General features: G+C 42.5%; 1 protein-coding gene across 9 annotated transcripts in view; it reads right to left on the bottom strand.

The window, feature by feature from the left end:
• Positions 1 to 17,435, bottom strand: part of ARHGAP17 (Rho GTPase activating protein 17) — a 109,656-nt gene that overhangs the window by 57,909 nt on the left and 34,312 nt on the right. For all 9 annotated transcript variants that reach the window (XR_013961282.1, XR_013961283.1, XM_080681723.1 and 6 more), the window contains exon 2: positions 1,177 to 1,216. Coding sequence is in view for 6 of the 9 variants with exons in the window: in XM_080681723.1 (XP_080537849.1) it covers positions 1,177 to 1,216 (40 nt within the window). In the remaining 3 variants the exon portion in view is untranslated. The remainder of the gene's footprint in view (positions 1 to 1,176; positions 1,217 to 17,435) is intronic.

Here is a 17,435-nt window from a genome sequence, read left to right on the forward strand (position 1 = left end):
AAGTGTCTGGTGTGGGTGGGGATGGAGTAGGGAAGGGTGAAATGATATGTATCAAGGGTCCAGGGCCTTCAACCCAGCCCTAAAGTTAGGGAAACCTGTTGAGAGATGGAGGGGAGTGGACCTGGCTCAGGCCCGGAGCAGCAACGCCTCTCCCTACAAAGAGCAAAGAAAGTTTTAAGCTAATGACTTGAGGCCACTCTATTGCCTCATGGTGGTTCTGACACATCCAGTCAACTGTCACTGAGACCCTAAGTCCCGCAGGACCCAACTCAACTCAGTCGGGGAACCAGATTATAAGAGGGTGCAAGGAGTCAAAACTCTAGGTCTAGCTAGTTTGGCTCAGTGGATAGAGCATCAGCTTGTGGACTGATGGGTGCTAGTTTCGATGCTGGTCAAGGGCACATGCCTGGGTTGCGGGCTCGGTCCCCAGTGAGAGGCATGCAGGAGACAGCCGATCAATGATTCTCTCTCATCATTGATGTTTCTATCTCTCTCCCCTTCTCCCTTCCTCTCTGAAATCAATAAAAATTTAAAAAACAACTCTAGGATAAGCCCTGGGCACATGTGTAGTTCAGTGGTTACAGTCTGCCCGCACACCAAAGGTCAACAGCACATACCTGGGATGAAGATTCAATCTCCATCCTCAGGTGGAGTATATGTGGAAGGCAACCAATTGATGTATCTCTCTTACATCGCTGTTTCTCTCTCTCTCCCCCTTCCCTCCATTCCACTCTTTCTAAAAAAAAATCAATGGAAAAAAATATCTTCGGGTGAGGATTAAATAAAAACAAACAAGTGAAAAACCCCACACAACTCTAGGGTGAAGCCAGTGGGGCCTCTGCTGTAGCTGGCAGGGCTTCTCCCATCAAAGGCACCTTCACAGCAACAAACTCCAGCCCTTCGACCTGCCCCGGACCTGTGACCAGGCCCCCACCCCCATTCCAACACCTGGCGCTAGAAAGCAGGGCCAGCCTCTTGTGAACAACACACCATGACCAGTTTCACATCCCCTTTATCACCATACAACTCAACGGCCGTTCTTTCCTGCTCAAACGATACTAACCACTGTCATTCTGCTTTAGGCTTTAAAAAAACCCATAAGCTTCAGCTCTCACCTATGGATTTTTTTTAACATGCCTTTAAACAGAACATTTTAAAAATACTTAATTTAGTTACCTGTAGCAGATCTTCACTGAGGACTTCTGTTTTCTCAGCTCTGTAGGGAAAATTAAAGTTCAGAGTTAGAGATCCAGAAATGAAAAGCAACTCAGGACAATTAATAATTATTACCCCAGAATTTAAAACAAAACAGACAGAGATGAATGTAACAAGTGGAGAAATTCTACCAATTTTTACATCAGAGGACAACTTAAGCAAAACCTCAGTTATTGTTTTTTTTACTACAATCTAAGTGCCATTTGGACTCCTGACTCCAATAGTAGTTTAAGCCAAGCTATTTAACAAACATCAAAATTCTAAATTACTTAAAATTACCTATAACCAGGAGAGATTACATTTATGAGCACAGCACTGCAATAGCCATCAACAGAACACATACCTCAGAGTGTCCAAAAGAATAAAAAACAATACAAGTAAGTGCAAACAAGACAAATCAGGACTTTTGTGGGGTAGGAGGGGATTCAGATGTTAAAACATTTATGAGGACAGCATTGCAATAGCCACCAAATTCTCTTGGAAATAAACAAGGACATTTCTAAAAGAAAGGAAAAAGTCTGTTGCAGTCCTCAACACTGGGGAGTGGCAGAGAAAGGGAAGGCAATGAACCAGGAATTCTGAGCCTTTGTATAAGATACATTGCAGAATGGAAGTGCTTATCTTGCCCAGGAACTATTGCAAGAAAAGGAAAAGCCATGAGGCCAGAAAGTGAATGGAACCCACTAAAATGACCTCAAAACATTGCTGGGCCCAGAAGAGCGCCAGCTGCCACCAGTATGGTGATGCATACCTCCAGCCTACCCGTAAATCCGAGATTGCCACAGAAGTCTCCAATACCCGCTGCCACAGCAGTGCCCATGGACTTGGATGGCCACGAGAGTGGCTCACTCACCAGTTTCTGCAGGAAACCGAACTCTGATCTGACTGCAATATCTCCCAGGTCTAGAGGAGCAGGGCCTGCAGCAAGGCAAGGCCTTGGCTCCCAAGGAGGCCAACTCTCAGCTCTCTGAACAGGTCCTGCAAGCAGCAGGTAAAAATATGCCAGCCTAGGGATTGTGGAAGAGTGGCGGCGGAATAGACAGAAGTGTCCCGAGCCTTGTCCCGGAGCAGATAGAAAGAACAGCTGAGGGTCACACAGGGAGTGTCTGTTGGAGAGTTAAGGGACAGCTATACTCCAGGAGAAGGTGGGGGAGTGCTGGATGGGGGTCCCCTGACCAGGCAACCCTCACTGCTGCTGGGTTCCCTCCCGGAGACACCGGCTCGGATGCGGAGACCGCACCATCTTGAAGGGGAAAGTGGATGTTATTGGAAACCTGAAAATCTACAACTGCGGCACCCACCAAACAGCTGCGAACCCCAGTCCCCAATTGGCGCAAACACGCAGATTCAGAGGAGCTCTACACTCAACCACGTAAAGGTCAGATTTCGCCTGGGATAAGGAGAGAGAGAACTACATAATCAGACACCCGGAGAAGAGACCATGGGGAGACAAAGAAACAGCCCACATATGAAAGAAAAGCAGGCATCACCACAAAAGGAAGTAAACAAAATGTACGCAAGCACCCTGCCAGAGAAAGAATTCAGAGAAATGGTCATAAGGTGGCTGAAAAGAATGGAAGACAAATTCAATAATATGAGTAAGAACCAAGAGGAAATGAAGAAGAACCAAGAAGAAATGAAAAATGACATCACTGCTGTAAAGAACTCAATAGAAAGCATCAAGAGTAGACTAAAAGAAGCAGAGGACCGCATCGGTGAGCTAGAAGACAAGGTAGGAAAAAATACCCAAGTAGAGCAGCTTCTAGAAAAAAAAAATTAAAAAGCAGGAGGAGAGCCTAAGGGAACTTTGGGACAACACCAAACAAAACAATATCCGCATAATAGGGGTTCCAGAAGGAGAGGAAACTGAGCAAGGAATAGAAAACATGTTTGAAGAAATAATAACAAAAAACTTCCCTGATATAGGGAAGAAAAAACCCACACAAATCCAAGAAGCTCACAGAATCCCAAGTAAAATGAACCCCAAAAGACTGACGCCAAGGCACATTATAATTAAATTGGCAAACACCAACGACAAAATAAGAATCTTAAAAGCGGCCAGAGAGAGACAGAAAGTTACCTACAAAGGAACCCCCATCAGACTAGCAACTGATTTCTCAACAGAAACTCATCAGGCCAGCAGGGAATGGAATGAAATATACAAAGTCATGCAAAGGAAGGTCTGAATCCAAGAATACTGTACCCAGCAAGGCTATCAATCAAAATTGAAGGTGAAATCAGGAGCTTCACAGACAAAAAAGGACTAAGGGAGTTTATTACCACCAAACCAGCAATGCAAGAAATGCTAAAGGGTCTGCTGTAAAAAAATAAATAAATAGTAAGCGAAGAAGGAACACAGGGGTAAAGAATAAAAATGGCGACAAATAAGTACCTATCAATAACTTTAAATGTAAATGGATTAAATGCCCCAATCTAAAGACATAGGGTAACGGATTGGATAAGAACACACGACCCATATATCTGCTGTCTACAAGAAACCCACCTCAGAAAAAAAGACGCACACAGACTGAGGGTGAAGGGATGGAAAAAGGTTTTTCAGGTAAATAGAAATGAAAAAAAAGCTGGGGTAGCAATACTTATATCTGAAAAATTAGATCGCAAAGTGAAGTACATAAAAAGAGATAAGGAAGGCCACTTCATAATACTAAAGGGAGCAATCCAACAAGGAGAAATAACTCTGGTAAACATATACGCACCCCATACAGGAGCACCCAAATACATAAAAAAAACTCCTGGAGGATATCAAAGGAGAGATTGACAGCAATGCATTCATAGTAGGAGACTTTAATACCCCACTATCACCATTGGATAAATCCTCTAAACAAAAAATCAGCAAAGAAACATCAATCCTAAATGACTCACTAGACCAGATGGAATTAATTGACATCTTCAGAACATTTCACCCCAAAGCCACAGAATATACATTATTCTCAAGTGCACAAGGATCATTTTCAAAGATAGAACATATGTTGGGTCATAGGCAAAGTCTCTTCAAATTCAAGAAGATAGAAGTTATATCAAGCATTTTCTCGGATCACAGTGGCATAAAACTGGAAATCAACTACAATAAAAACAATCCAAAAAAATCAAACACATGGAGACTACACAGCATGCTATTAAACAATGACTGGGTTACCAGAGAGATCATGGAAGAAATAAAACATCATGGCAACAAATGACAATGAAAACACAACAATCCAAAATCTATGGGACACAGCGAAAGCAGTCTTGAGAGGGAAGTTCATAGCTCTACAAGCCTACTGCAAAAAACAAGAAACAATGGTAATAAATTACCTAACCCTACAACTCAAAGAGTTAGAAAGAGAGCAACAAGAAAAGCCCAGTGTAAGCAGAAGGAAGGAAATAATAAAGATCAGAGTGGAGATAAACGACATTGAGACCAAAATAAACAATACAAAAGATCAACAAAACCAAGAGCTGGTTCTTTGAAAGGATAAACAAAATTGATGAACCTCTAGGCAGGCTCACCAAGAAGCAAAGAGAGAGGACCCAAATAAACAAAATCAGAAATGAAAGAGGTGAAATAACAACAGACCCAACAGAAATACAAAGGATTGTTAAAAAAAAAAAAAATACTATGAACAACTCTATTCCAACAAACTGGACAACCTGGAGGAAATGGACATATTCCTAGAAAAATATAACCTTCCAAAACTCAATCAGGAAGAATCTAAACATCTCAACAGGCCAATAACTATGGAAGAAATTGAAGCAGTCATCGAAAAGCTTCCAGCAAACAAAAGCCTGGGACCAGACGGCTTCACAGGGGAGTTTTACCAAACATTCAAGGAAGAACTAAAACCTATCCTCCTCAGACTATTCCAAAAAATTCAAGAGGAAGGAACACTTCCAAGCTCCTTCTATGAAGACAGCATCACCCTAATACCAAAACCAGATAAAGACAACACAATGAAAAAGAATTACAGGCCAATATCCCTCATGAACATAGATGCCAAAATCCTCAACAAAATTCTAGCAAATCGGATCCACCACTACATCAGGAAGATCATACACCATGACCAAGTAGGATTTATCCCAGGAATGCAAGGATGGTACAATATCCGCAAATGAATAAACGTGATACATCACATAAACAAATTGAGAGATAAAAATCACATAGTCATATCAATTGATGCAGAAAAAGCATTTGACAAAATCCAACACCCTTTCTTGATAAAAACTCTCAACAAGGTGGGAATAGAAGAATCATACCTCAACATAATAAAAGCTATATATGATAAACCCACAGTTAACATCATACACAATGGGCAAAAACTAAAACCATTTCCCCTAAGAACAGGAACAAGACAGGGATGCCCACTCTCACCACTCCTGTTTGACATAGTACTGGAAGTATTAGCCATTGCAATTAGACAAGAAGAAATAAAAGGCATCCAAATTGGAAAAGAAGTAAAGCTGTCCTTATTTGCAGATGACATGATATTGTACATAAAAAACCGGAAAGACTCCACCAAAAAACTAACAGACTTAATAAATGAATTTGGCAATGTAGCAGGATACAAAATTAATGCCAAGAAATCTATGGCATTTCTATACACCAATAGTGAACTTACAAAAAGAGAGACTAAAAAAGCAATCCCATTTACCATCGCACCAAAAAAATTAAGATACCTAGGAATAAACTTAACTAAGGAGGTAAAAGACCTATACATGGAAAACTATAGGTCACTGAAAAAAGAGATAGAGGAAGATGTAAACAGATGGAAGAACATGCCATGTTCATGGATTGGGAGAATCAACATCATTAAAATGTCCATACTACCTAAAGCAATCTATAGATTCAATGCACTCCCCATTAAAATACTAACAGCATATTTTACAGACCTAAAAAGAACTCTCCAGAAATTCACCTGGAATAAAAAAAGACCCCGAATAGCCACAGCAATCCTGAGAAAGAAGAACAAAGTAGGTGGGAATCTCAATACCAGATTTCAAGCTGTATTACAAAGCAATTGTTCTCAAAACTGCCTGGTACTGGCACAAGAACAGATATATAGAGAACCCAGAAATAAACCCAAATCACTACGCTCAATTAATATTTGACAAAGGAGGCATGAACATTCAATGGAGTCAAGACAGTCTCTTCAATAAACGGTGTTGGGTAAACAGATACATGCAAAAAAATGAAACTAGACCACCAACTTACACCATACACAAAAATAAACTCAAAATGGGTCAAGGACTTAAACATAAGACAGAAAACTATAAAAATACTAGAGGAATCCACAGGCAGAAAAATCTCTGACATATGCCAAAGCAATTTCTTCACTGATACTGCTCCTAGGGCAATGGAAACTAAAGAGAAAATAAACAAATGGGACTACATCAAAATAAAAAGCTTTTGCACAGCAAAGGAGACCATCAATAAAACAACAAGAAAGCCCACTGCATGGGAGAACATATTTGCCAATGATATCAACGATAAGGGTTTAATCTCCAACATTTACAGGGAACTCATGCAGCTTAACAAAAAGAAGATAAACAACCCAATCAAAAAATGGGCAACTGATCTAAATAGACTCTTTTCGTAAGAAGATAGAAGGAAGGCCAAGAGACATATGAAAACCTGCTCAAAGTCACTAATCATCAGAGAGATGCAAATCAAAACAACAATACGGTACCATCTCACACCTATCAGAATGGCTATCATCAACAAATCAACAAATGACAAGTGCTGGCAAGGATGTGGAGAAAAAAGAACCCTCGTGCACTACTGGTGGGAATGCAGACTGGTGCAGCCACTGTGAACAGTATGGAGTTTCCTCAAAAAACTAAAAATGGAACTCCCATTTGACCCAGTGATCCCACTTCTAGGGATATATCCCAAGAAACTAGAAACACGAATCAGTAAGGATATATGCACCCCTATGTTCACAGCAGCACAATTTACCATAGCTAAGATTTGGAAACAGCCTAAGTGCCCATCAGCAGATGAGTGGATTAAAAAACTGTGGTACATCTACACAATGGAATACTATGCTGCGGTAAACAGGGAGTTCTTACCATTTGCAACAACATGGATGGAGATGGAGAGCATTATGCTAAGTGAAATAAGCCAGGCAGAGAACGATAAATATCACATGATCTCACTCATTTGTGGAATATAATGAACAACATAAACTGATGAACAAAAATAGATCCAGAGACAGAGAAACATCAATCAGAACGTCAAACCTCAGGGAAGGTAGGGGTGGGTGGGGGTAAGGGGGAGAGATCAACCAAAGGATTTATATGCATGCATGTAAGCCTAATCAATGGACACAGACAACAGGGGGGTGGGGGCATGAATGGGAGGTGGGGGGTTATGGGGGAATAAGGACACATATGTAATACCTTAATCAATAAAAAAATTAAAATAAAATAAAATAAAAAAATATGCCAGCCTAGAACTCACTTGGCATGCAGGGGGCCAGGAGTCACGCCAGTTAGGAAAGTGGAGGCCAGGGCTCCAGCTGGCCGATGAGCTCAAGGAACCAGCCTCAAAAAGAACTCCAGCAGTCAACTAACAAGGACAGGCCTGGCATGAGACCGCCGCAGCTTCACGCCATGCGCCTGCGCCCCATAGCCTCTCCCTGTCTCTAGCAAAACACCACCAGGGACTGTGGGACTTTGACAGTCTCTTCTCTGGCCAACACCCAGGGGCCTGAGCCCGGCCCTGCACACCTTGGCAGAACCTCTGACACCTCTGCCCTCTGCGAGGGTAAGTGTACACACAAGGAAACTCCCAACTCTTATCAGCACACAAAGGACCCCTGAACAAGAAGGGTTAGGAGCAGCAAATACCCCCACAGCCAAAAATGCACAGATAACTTTTCATTCTCCCAAAGCTACTCAACAGGAAGCCTTACTGGTAATAGTTAAGACATACTTTGTATGTAATATGTATTGTATACTGTGTTCTTACAATAAAGACGGAGAAAGAAAATACATTTTTAGTATTCACTAGTATTAAAAAAAAAAATCTTTAAATAAATGGGCCTGTGCAGTTCAAACCTGTGTTGTTTCAGGGGCAACTGTATTCATAAGTTCAAAAGAAGAGATTCAGAGCAAATATGTCCTCTTATGAAATGAACTTCTTTTATATATTTATTTTTTAATATATTTTTTATTGATTTCAGAGTAAGGAAGGGAGAGGGAGAGAGAGAGATGGAAACATCAATGATGAGAGAGAATCACTGATTGGCTGCAGCCTGCAGACACTGGGGATGGAGCCTGCAACCCGGGCATGTGCCCTGACCGGGAATTGAACCGTGACTTCCTGATTCATAGGTCGATGCTCAACCACTGAGCCAGGCCGGCTAGGCTGAAATGAACTTATTTCAAAACTGTAACAAAAGAGGAGGGAAGCGTGTGTTACAATCCCAGCATGGGATGTCAGCAGGGGTGTGCTGGGATTCACGCAGGAGAACCACTGCGTGCAACTTTTCCTAGCAGCTGGTTGAGGGGCCTCACACTGGTAATTTGAAAAGAAGAATAAAAAACAATACAAATAAGCACAAACAAGACAAATCACAACTTTTGTGGGGTAGGAGGGGATTCAGATGTTAAAACATTTATGAGCACAACACTGCAATAACCACACACAAAAAAAAGTATTAACTCCAGAAAAAAAACACACAAACAAAACAGAAAGTCCATCAGAAAGATAATCATAGTACACTACCATGCTCACCTTCAAATAATTGATTTGCTATGACAAATAGTAATATATCCAAAAATTGTAATGTAACTGTATTGGCAAGATAAGGGAGCAGAAGCAGAGAGGAAGGTTACACAAGAACCCTAAACCATCATTTATCATTAGAGGTCAATAAATTATACCTAAACTTGGTAACTCAAAGGGTAGCAGTTTACACATATTTATAAACATGAATGAGTAAATGCTGGAATAAACAGCTAAAATGTGAAAGGAGTTGCCTCTTTGGTTGGGGAATCTCAACACAGAGAGTGGGATGTGTGGGGGAGAACCCACTCTACTTTGTGGTAAGCCTTTTATGGTTATTTGACTTTCTAAACTATATAGATACATAGTTTCCTATTTTTAAAAATAATGTTAGTTACATTTTCAAGTAACATGCTTGATCTGATTTTAAGTGAAGCATAACTCTACTTTAAAGCACTGGGTCCAACCGCCAACCTACAAAAGTACAAGAGAACACATACCTCAGAGTATCCAAAATACAAGGCAAATCAGCATTATTTTCCCATTTCCAAATTAACAACTGGACCCTTTGCTTTAAATTTAGAGGCCTTTTACCTGAAAAGGTATCTGGAGGCTGAAAAATATATGAAAATGTGTACACGCTGTTCAAAAATAAATTTGCACTATGTCTCCTGACTTTGTGGACACTATATTGCACTGATAAAATTAATTTTAGAAAGATTTCCAATGCATCTTCTTAACCAGATTTTAGGGTTTGTTGAAATTATTTAAAATTACCTATAACCAGGAGATTACTTTTTCTCCCAGCTTTACTGAGGTATAATTGACAAATAAAACTATATCTATTTAAAGTATACAATGTCATGATTTGATTTACACTGTGAAAATGATTATCACAAACTCATCTATTACCTCCTATAGTTACCCTTTTTGTTATAGTTGTAAGAATGCTTAGTAAACTTCCAGTATATAATACACTATTATTAGCTGTGGTCACCATGCTGTACATTAGATCCCAGAACTTATTCATCTTACAACTGAAGGTTTGTATCCTTTGACCAACATCTCCCCGTTTGCCCCACTCCCTAGCTCCTGGCAACTATGACTGTACTCTCTGTTTCAATGAATTCATTTTTATTTTTATTCCACATATAAGTGAGATCATACAGTTTTTGTCTACGTCTGGCTTATTTCACTTGTATAATGTCCTCCAGGTTCACCATGTTGTTGCAAATGACAGGATTCCTTCTTTCTCATGGCTGAGTAATATTCCAGTATGTGTGCGTGTTGCATCTTTCTCCTTTCACACAATGGTAGGTCGTTTTCACATCTTGGCTATTGTGAATAATGCTGCATTGAACATAAAAGTGAAGATATCTGAGATACTGATTTTGTTTCCTTCAGATATATACCCAGAACTGAGATTGCGGGACCATAAATAAGGTAGTTCTATTTTTAATTTTTTGAGGAGCCTCCATACTGTTTTCCATGGTGGTTGTATCAATTGATACCAATAGTGTAAAAGTGTTCTAATTTCTCCATATTCTAACATTTGTTATTTCTTGTCTTTTTGATAACAGACATCCTAACAGGTGTGAGGTGGTATCTCACTGTGGTTTTTCATATACCTGTTAGCCATTTATATATCTTTTTTTGAAAGATGTCTACAATCATGCCCCGCATAATGGCGTTTTGGTCAACAGATGGCACACACACATCAGTAGTCCCATCCTATATAATCCTATATAATAATCCTATATTATAAAGAGGTGATATGCAAATTGACCATCACTCCAACACACAAGATGGCTGCCCCCATGTGGTCAAAGATGGTTGCCACAAGGTGGCCAGCAGGGGAGGGCAGTTGTGGGCAATCAGGCCAGCAGGGGAGGGCAGTTGGAAGGGACCAGGCCTGCAAGGGAGGGCAGTTGTGGGCGATCAGGCCAGTAGGGAAGGGCAGTTGGGAGGGACCAGGCCTGCAAGGGAGGGCAGTTGGGGGAGATCAGGCCTGCAGGGGAGGGCAGTTAGGGGCAACCAGGCCTGCAGGAGAGGGCAGTTGGGGGCAACCAGGCCTGCAGGGGAGGGCAGTTGGGGGGGACCAGGCCTGCAGGGGAGGGCAGTTGGAGGGGACCAGGCCTGCAGAGGAGGGCAGCTGGGGGCAACCTGGCCAACAGGGAAGATCAGTTAGGGGTGACCGGGCCAGCAGGGGAGGGCAGTTAGGGGCAACCGGGCTGGCAGCAGAGGGCAGTTGGGGGCGACCAGGCTGGCAAGCGAGGGCAGTTAGGGGTGACCGGGCCAACAGGGGAGGGCAGTTGGGGGCGACCAGGCCTGTAGGAGAGGTCAGTTAGGGGCGACCAGGCCAGCAGGGGAGGGCAGTTAGGGGTGAGCAGGCCTGCAGGGGAGGGCAGTTAGGGGCAATCGGGCTGGCAGGGGAGCAGTTAGGCAGTGATCAGGCTGGCAGGAGAATGGTTAGGGCATGATCAGGCTGGCAGGCAGAAGCAGTTAGGGGCAATCAGGCAGGCAGGCAGGCAAGTGGTTGTGAGCCAGCAGTCTTGGATTGTGAGAGCGATAGCCCAGATTGGAGAGGGTGCAGGCTGGGCTGAGGGACACACACACATGCACAAATTTCGTGCACCGGGCCTCTAGTATGAAGCTGAAAATTCCCATTGCCTTCTGATGCTGTACCATCATGATGCTGTAGCCATTGCAACATAGTTGCATAAAGGTTGCAAAAATCAACAAGGCTGTGGTTGAGATGGCAATAACTTAAACCTGGGTGTGGAAGAGGGTGACACAGAAGAGCTCGGAGAGGTGGTTCCTGAGGAACTGACTAATGAGTTGTTGAAACTGAACAGGAATGCAGCTGAAGAGGAGGCAAGAGAAAAGGAAACTGCAGAAGAAAAAGAACCCCAAGAAAATTCATAGGGAAGGGTTCAGTTCAGCAGATGTTTTTGCAGACCTCAACAAGCTCTTTAAAATGTTTTAAAAACATGGACCCCAACACTGAAAGGTTTTCATTAATAGAGAGGGAATGTTCATGGTACATTATCTTCTAATAAGCAAACCTATGATGAAAAAACAAAGAAACAAACCAAGCAAAGCACCATGGACCTACTTCTGGAAAGTGACACTGACTGGCAAAGAGCCAGAGGCAGGTGCTTTGGGAGGTATTCCAGAAGAAGGCATTGTTATCATAGAAGATGACAGCTCCATGCATTACCACACTGAAGACTTCCAGTGGGCAAGAAGTAGAGATGGAAGAGGTGATCCTGGCCCTGTGTAGGCCTAAGCTAATGTGTGTGTTTGTGTCTTCGGGGTTTTTTGGTTGTTGTTTTTTTTAAAATATATATATTTTTTTGATTTCAGAAAGGAAAGGAGAAGGAGAGATAGAAACATCAGTGATCATAGAGAATCATTGATTGCCTCCTGCACACCCCCCACTGGGGAATGGAGACCGCAAGCTAGGCATGTGCTCTGACTGGGAATCAAACCATGATCTCCTGGTTCATAGGTCGATGCTTAGCCACTGAGCCATGCTAGCCTAACAGTGTCACATCCATTATATCATTGCCAAGACCAATTTCAAAAGGCTTCCTTGTTTTCTTCTAGGAGTTTTAGGGTTTCAGGCCTTACATTTTACTCTTTAATCCATTTTGAGTTAATTTTTGTGAGTGGTATAAGGTAGGAGTTCAGTTTCATTCTTTTGCATGAAGGTGTCTGTTTTTCCAGCACCATTTTATTGAAGAGACCACCCTTTTCCCTATTGCATATTCGTGGTGCCCTTGTCAATAGTTGACCATATATGTGTGGTTCTATTCTGTCCCATTGGTCTATATGTCTGTCCTTATGCCAGTACTATACTGATTTCTACAGCTTCATAGTATAGTGTGAAATCAGGAAGTGCGATGCCTTGCCCTTCTTGCTCAGGATTGCTTTGGCTCTTTAGTGTCTTTTGTGCTTCCATATGAATTTTAAGATCATTTTTCTATTTCTGTGAAATATGCCATTGGAATTCAATATAAATGGACTACATATATTGACCCATAAATCACTTTGAGTAGCACGGACATTTTAACAATATTAATTCTTCTAATTCATGACTATGAGACATCTAGGAAAGATTACTTTTAAGTAACAAATTATGATTCCAGAATGTAATATACAAATCGGGGTGGTTCCCTCCCTCAAAGATTTCCCCATTGGCCTGTCCAACTTCACCTTCATTTTAGAGAACCACCACCATCCCCACCTCACCCAATATATGGCCCAATGACCTGATCCTCCTCATTACTGTCCTGGTCCGAGGCTCAACCCTTTCATGCTAAACTGGGTGTCAGTTCACCTTTACCAGAGACATGGAACTCTTACCTAAGGAAAGTCCACAGGTTATTCAGAATACTGGCCCAGGTGCTCAACCAAAAAGCATGTACATTAGCCAAAGGAATTTGGTTTTTACTGAGATGTGTTATCTTTGATTTTTTTTTTTTAATTCATTAGTAAAGCAAGGGAGAACAATATATTGAATTTGTCAAGGCATCTAAAGACCAAAACAATAAAGTGGTAGTCCAAGTTATCCAACTAGGGAGAAACCAAGATGGCGGCATAGGTAAGCACCTAAACTGCTGCCCTGCACAACAATTTCAAAACTACAACTAAAAGACAGAACGGACACCATCCAGAACCACAGGAAAGCTGGCTGAGTGGAAATTCTACAACTAGAAGGAAAGAGGAAAGCTCACAGAGAAGGAGCAGCAAGGAGCTGAGGTACGGAAACGCGCGCGCAGAGAGGAAGGGTGGCGGAGTGCCTGGCTGGCTTTCTCTGGCGGGAGGGGGAAGGAAGCCCCCGACTGCACTGAACCCCAGTTCCGACTGCAATGAACCTCAGTTCCAGGCGAAACCCTGTGGACCTAGGCTCATATAGGGGGAGTTTGGACTGTCAGGTAGAGAGAAAGGCACCCGGAGACTCAGAGACTCAGGGGAGCCGCGGCGGCAGGGGTCCCGCGGCGGCAGGGGTCTGGAGGCACGAGTGCGCACAAAGACTGACTGCGGAGGTTACCACAGGCTATCCCTAGCGGAAGGGAGTTGGAAGCTCATGACTGCACTGAACCCCAGTTCCGACTGCACTGAACCGCAGTTCCGGGTGAGCCCCTGGGGACCCACGCTCTTACGGGGGAAATCTGGACTGTAAGGCGGAAACTCGGGAACCACAGAAGGCAGAGGTCTGGAGACTTGCGCGCAAGGACAGGGTTGATGGGAAGCCAAGACTGTCTGCTCCGCCCTGAGACTCCACCCCTTCCAAGCTGAGCACAGAAGCTTTTGTAATCTGGCAAGGCTAATCCTATAAGGCTGTCTCCAGCACCGAAAATCTCCCAGTGTAGACACAGCTGATCCTCACAGCCAACTGGCCTGCAGGTCAATTCCTCCCAGTGATACCAACAACAATCAAGACTTAACTACAACAAGACTGTACACACAGCCCACAAAGAGGTGCACCAAGAGTGTCCACCTCAGGTTAACTGGAGAGGCCAACCCACTGGGCCATATAGGAAACCTAGCACACAAAGCTACCCTACCAACTCAAGGAAGCAATGAAAAATGGGGAGACGAAGAAACAGATCACAAATGAAAGAAATGGAGGAAAACAAAGGACTAGATATAGAATTCAAAACCACAGTTATAAGGCTATTCAAGAATATCCTAGAAAAGGCCGATAAATATAATGAGGCCCTCGAAGATATGAAAAAGGACCAACTAGAAATTAAATATACACTGACTGAAATAAAAAATATTATACAGAGACCCAACAGCAGACTAGAGGATTGCAAGAATCAAGTCAAAGATTTGAAATACAAAGAAGCAAAAAACACTCAACCTGAAAAGCAAAAAAAAAAAAGAATCCAAAAAGTTGAAGATAGTGTAAGGAGCCTCTGGGACAACTTCAAGCGTACCAACATCAGAATTATGGGGGTGCCAGAAGAAGAGAGAGAGCAAGATACTGAAAACCTATCTGAAGAAATAATGACAGAAAACTTCTCCCACTTGGGGAAAGAAATAGACTTACAAGTCCAGGAAGCGCACAGAACCCCAAACAAAAGGAATCCGAAGAGGACCACACCAAGACACATCATAATTAAAATGCCAAGAGCAAAAGACAAAGAGAGAATCTTAAAAGCAGGAAGAGAAAAACAGTTAGTTACCTACAAGGGAGCACCCATACGACTGTCAGCTGATTTCTCAACAGAAACTATGCAGGCCAGACGGGAGTGGCAAGAAATTTTCAAAGTGATGAACAGCAAGAACCTACAACCAAGATTACTCTACCCAGCAAAGCTATCATTCAGAATGGAAGGGCAGATAAAGAGCTTCACAGATAAGAAAAAGGTAAAGGAGTTTATCACCACCAAACCAGTATTATATGAAATGCTGAAAGGTATTCTTTAAGAAGAGGAAGAAGAAAAAAGTAAAGAGAAAAATTATGAACAAGAAATACATATCTATCAACAAGTGAACCTAAAAATCAAGTGAATTAAAAATCTGAGGAACAGAATAAACTGGTGAATATAATAGAATCAGGGGCATAGAAAGGGAGTGGACTGATAATTCTCAGGGTAAAGGGGTATGGGAGGTGCAGAAAGAGACTGGACAAAAATCGTACACCTATGGATGAGGACAGTGTGGGGGGAGGTAAGGGCAAAGGGTGGGGTGGGAACCAGGTGGAGGGGAGCTATGGGGGGAAAAAGGAGAAACAATTGTAATAATCTGAACAATAAATATTTATTAAATTTAAAAAAAAAGTTATCCAACTAAAAAAATAATGCTTTCGCTTGGTCAGGATGGCTCAGAGGTTGAGTAAAGATCTACGAACCAGGAAGTTGCGGTTCGATTCCCAGTCAGGGTATATGCCCGACTTGTGGGCCTGCGGGCTCGATCCCCAGTGTGGGGTGTGCAGGAGGCAGCCGATCAATGATTTGCTCTCATCATTGATGTTTCTATCTGTCTTTCCCTCTACCTTCCTCTCTGAAATCAATAAAAATATATTTAAAAAGTAATAATAATGCTTGCTACATAGGTTTTAAAGCAGACATTTCACTCACAGACCTCAACATTTTATATTGGGTTTTTCTGCTTTGTCAGAGTCTTCTTTGTGTCCAATGTTCTGTGCTTGGAAACACTCCACTTGAATGTTTCCTGTCTGTAACTAGAAAAACAATACAAGCAGGAAGGCAGGTCCCGCTCACCATTTTACTCTGGATTTTGTTTTTTCCTATGCAAGTCACTGGGCAATTTCACTCGTCATTCAATTGAGGCTTAGGTCAGGCAGGATTTTTCACGTATTTATCACTTGTCGGTAAAGCTTAAGATTTCTCCTCATAATTCTCAAAGCCTAAAAGCAGTGCTGTGCTGGCATTAATATGTTCGCCTTTCCCTGGACTAGCTGTGGTAACGTCCCCCCTGCAGTCTTCTTTAACAGGATGTGACTCTCGGCCCACTCACCTGACCGGGAGAAAACAGGAACATTCCCAATCTGAAGCAGTCCATCAGAAAATGGTTCAACTAGAAGACAGGGTCAAAGGAAAATTCCCAACGGGTCTGACAATTTGCATATCAATCTATAGACTAATTTCTAGAGGAGTTTTTGCCACCACTACGTTCAAATGCCAAACGCCACTATTATGAACCATCACTGTTTCTCACTATGCATTCAGAACACACACATTTCCATAAAGCATGGATTCTGGGAGCCAAGGGAATAGATGCTCAAGTCCACACCTTCTCACGCTGTGATCTTCTGAGCAGAGCGTCACTGACCTCCGCCCCACTAGCGGCAGAGTGAGGGCTAAAGTGGGCGTGGCCCCCCCAGAACCTTAGCTTAGCAACTGCCTGACAGACAATACATACTTAATAAATATATATCGAATGAGTAAATAAAAAAGTAGATGACTGTCACACTGATATAATAAGGTTTGAAAATATTCTAGATTTCAAAACATGTAGCAAGAAGTTCAATAACACTAGGCAGGAAAGCAGTCTGGTGTTAAGCAGGCAGGCCTGGTATGTGAGGCTGGTCTCGAAGTGTATTTTCCCTTCCTAGACATTCTGCCTCATGTTCGAGAAGCAGCTGCCAAAATGAGTGGGGCTGGCTGACTCTGACAATAAGAGTCCAAATGTGGAGGCACAGCCCAGTGCTGGTGACAGTGGTGACAGAGAAATCAGAAATTATGTCTGTCCTCCACCCTCCCCATTTTTGTCCCCCCATGAGTCCCCCTAAACGCTGAAATATTTCAATGATTGTTTTCCCTCTGATCCCTACTTATAAACAGATTTCAGGACAAGATCTGAATGAATACCATTGTCTATGCCAGGCATTAGCAAGACCAAACAATAAGCATTTCAGGCTTGCAGCCACACGGTCTTCTGCCACAAGTACTCAGCTCCACTGTTGTAGTATGACAGCCACAGACACAAATAAATGAACCTGGTGGTGTCCCAATAC

This window comes from Plecotus auritus (genome assembly GCF_963455305.1).
Source record: "Plecotus auritus genome assembly, chromosome: 7".
In the NCBI taxonomy this organism is placed as follows: domain Eukaryota; kingdom Metazoa; phylum Chordata; class Mammalia; order Chiroptera; family Vespertilionidae; genus Plecotus; species Plecotus auritus.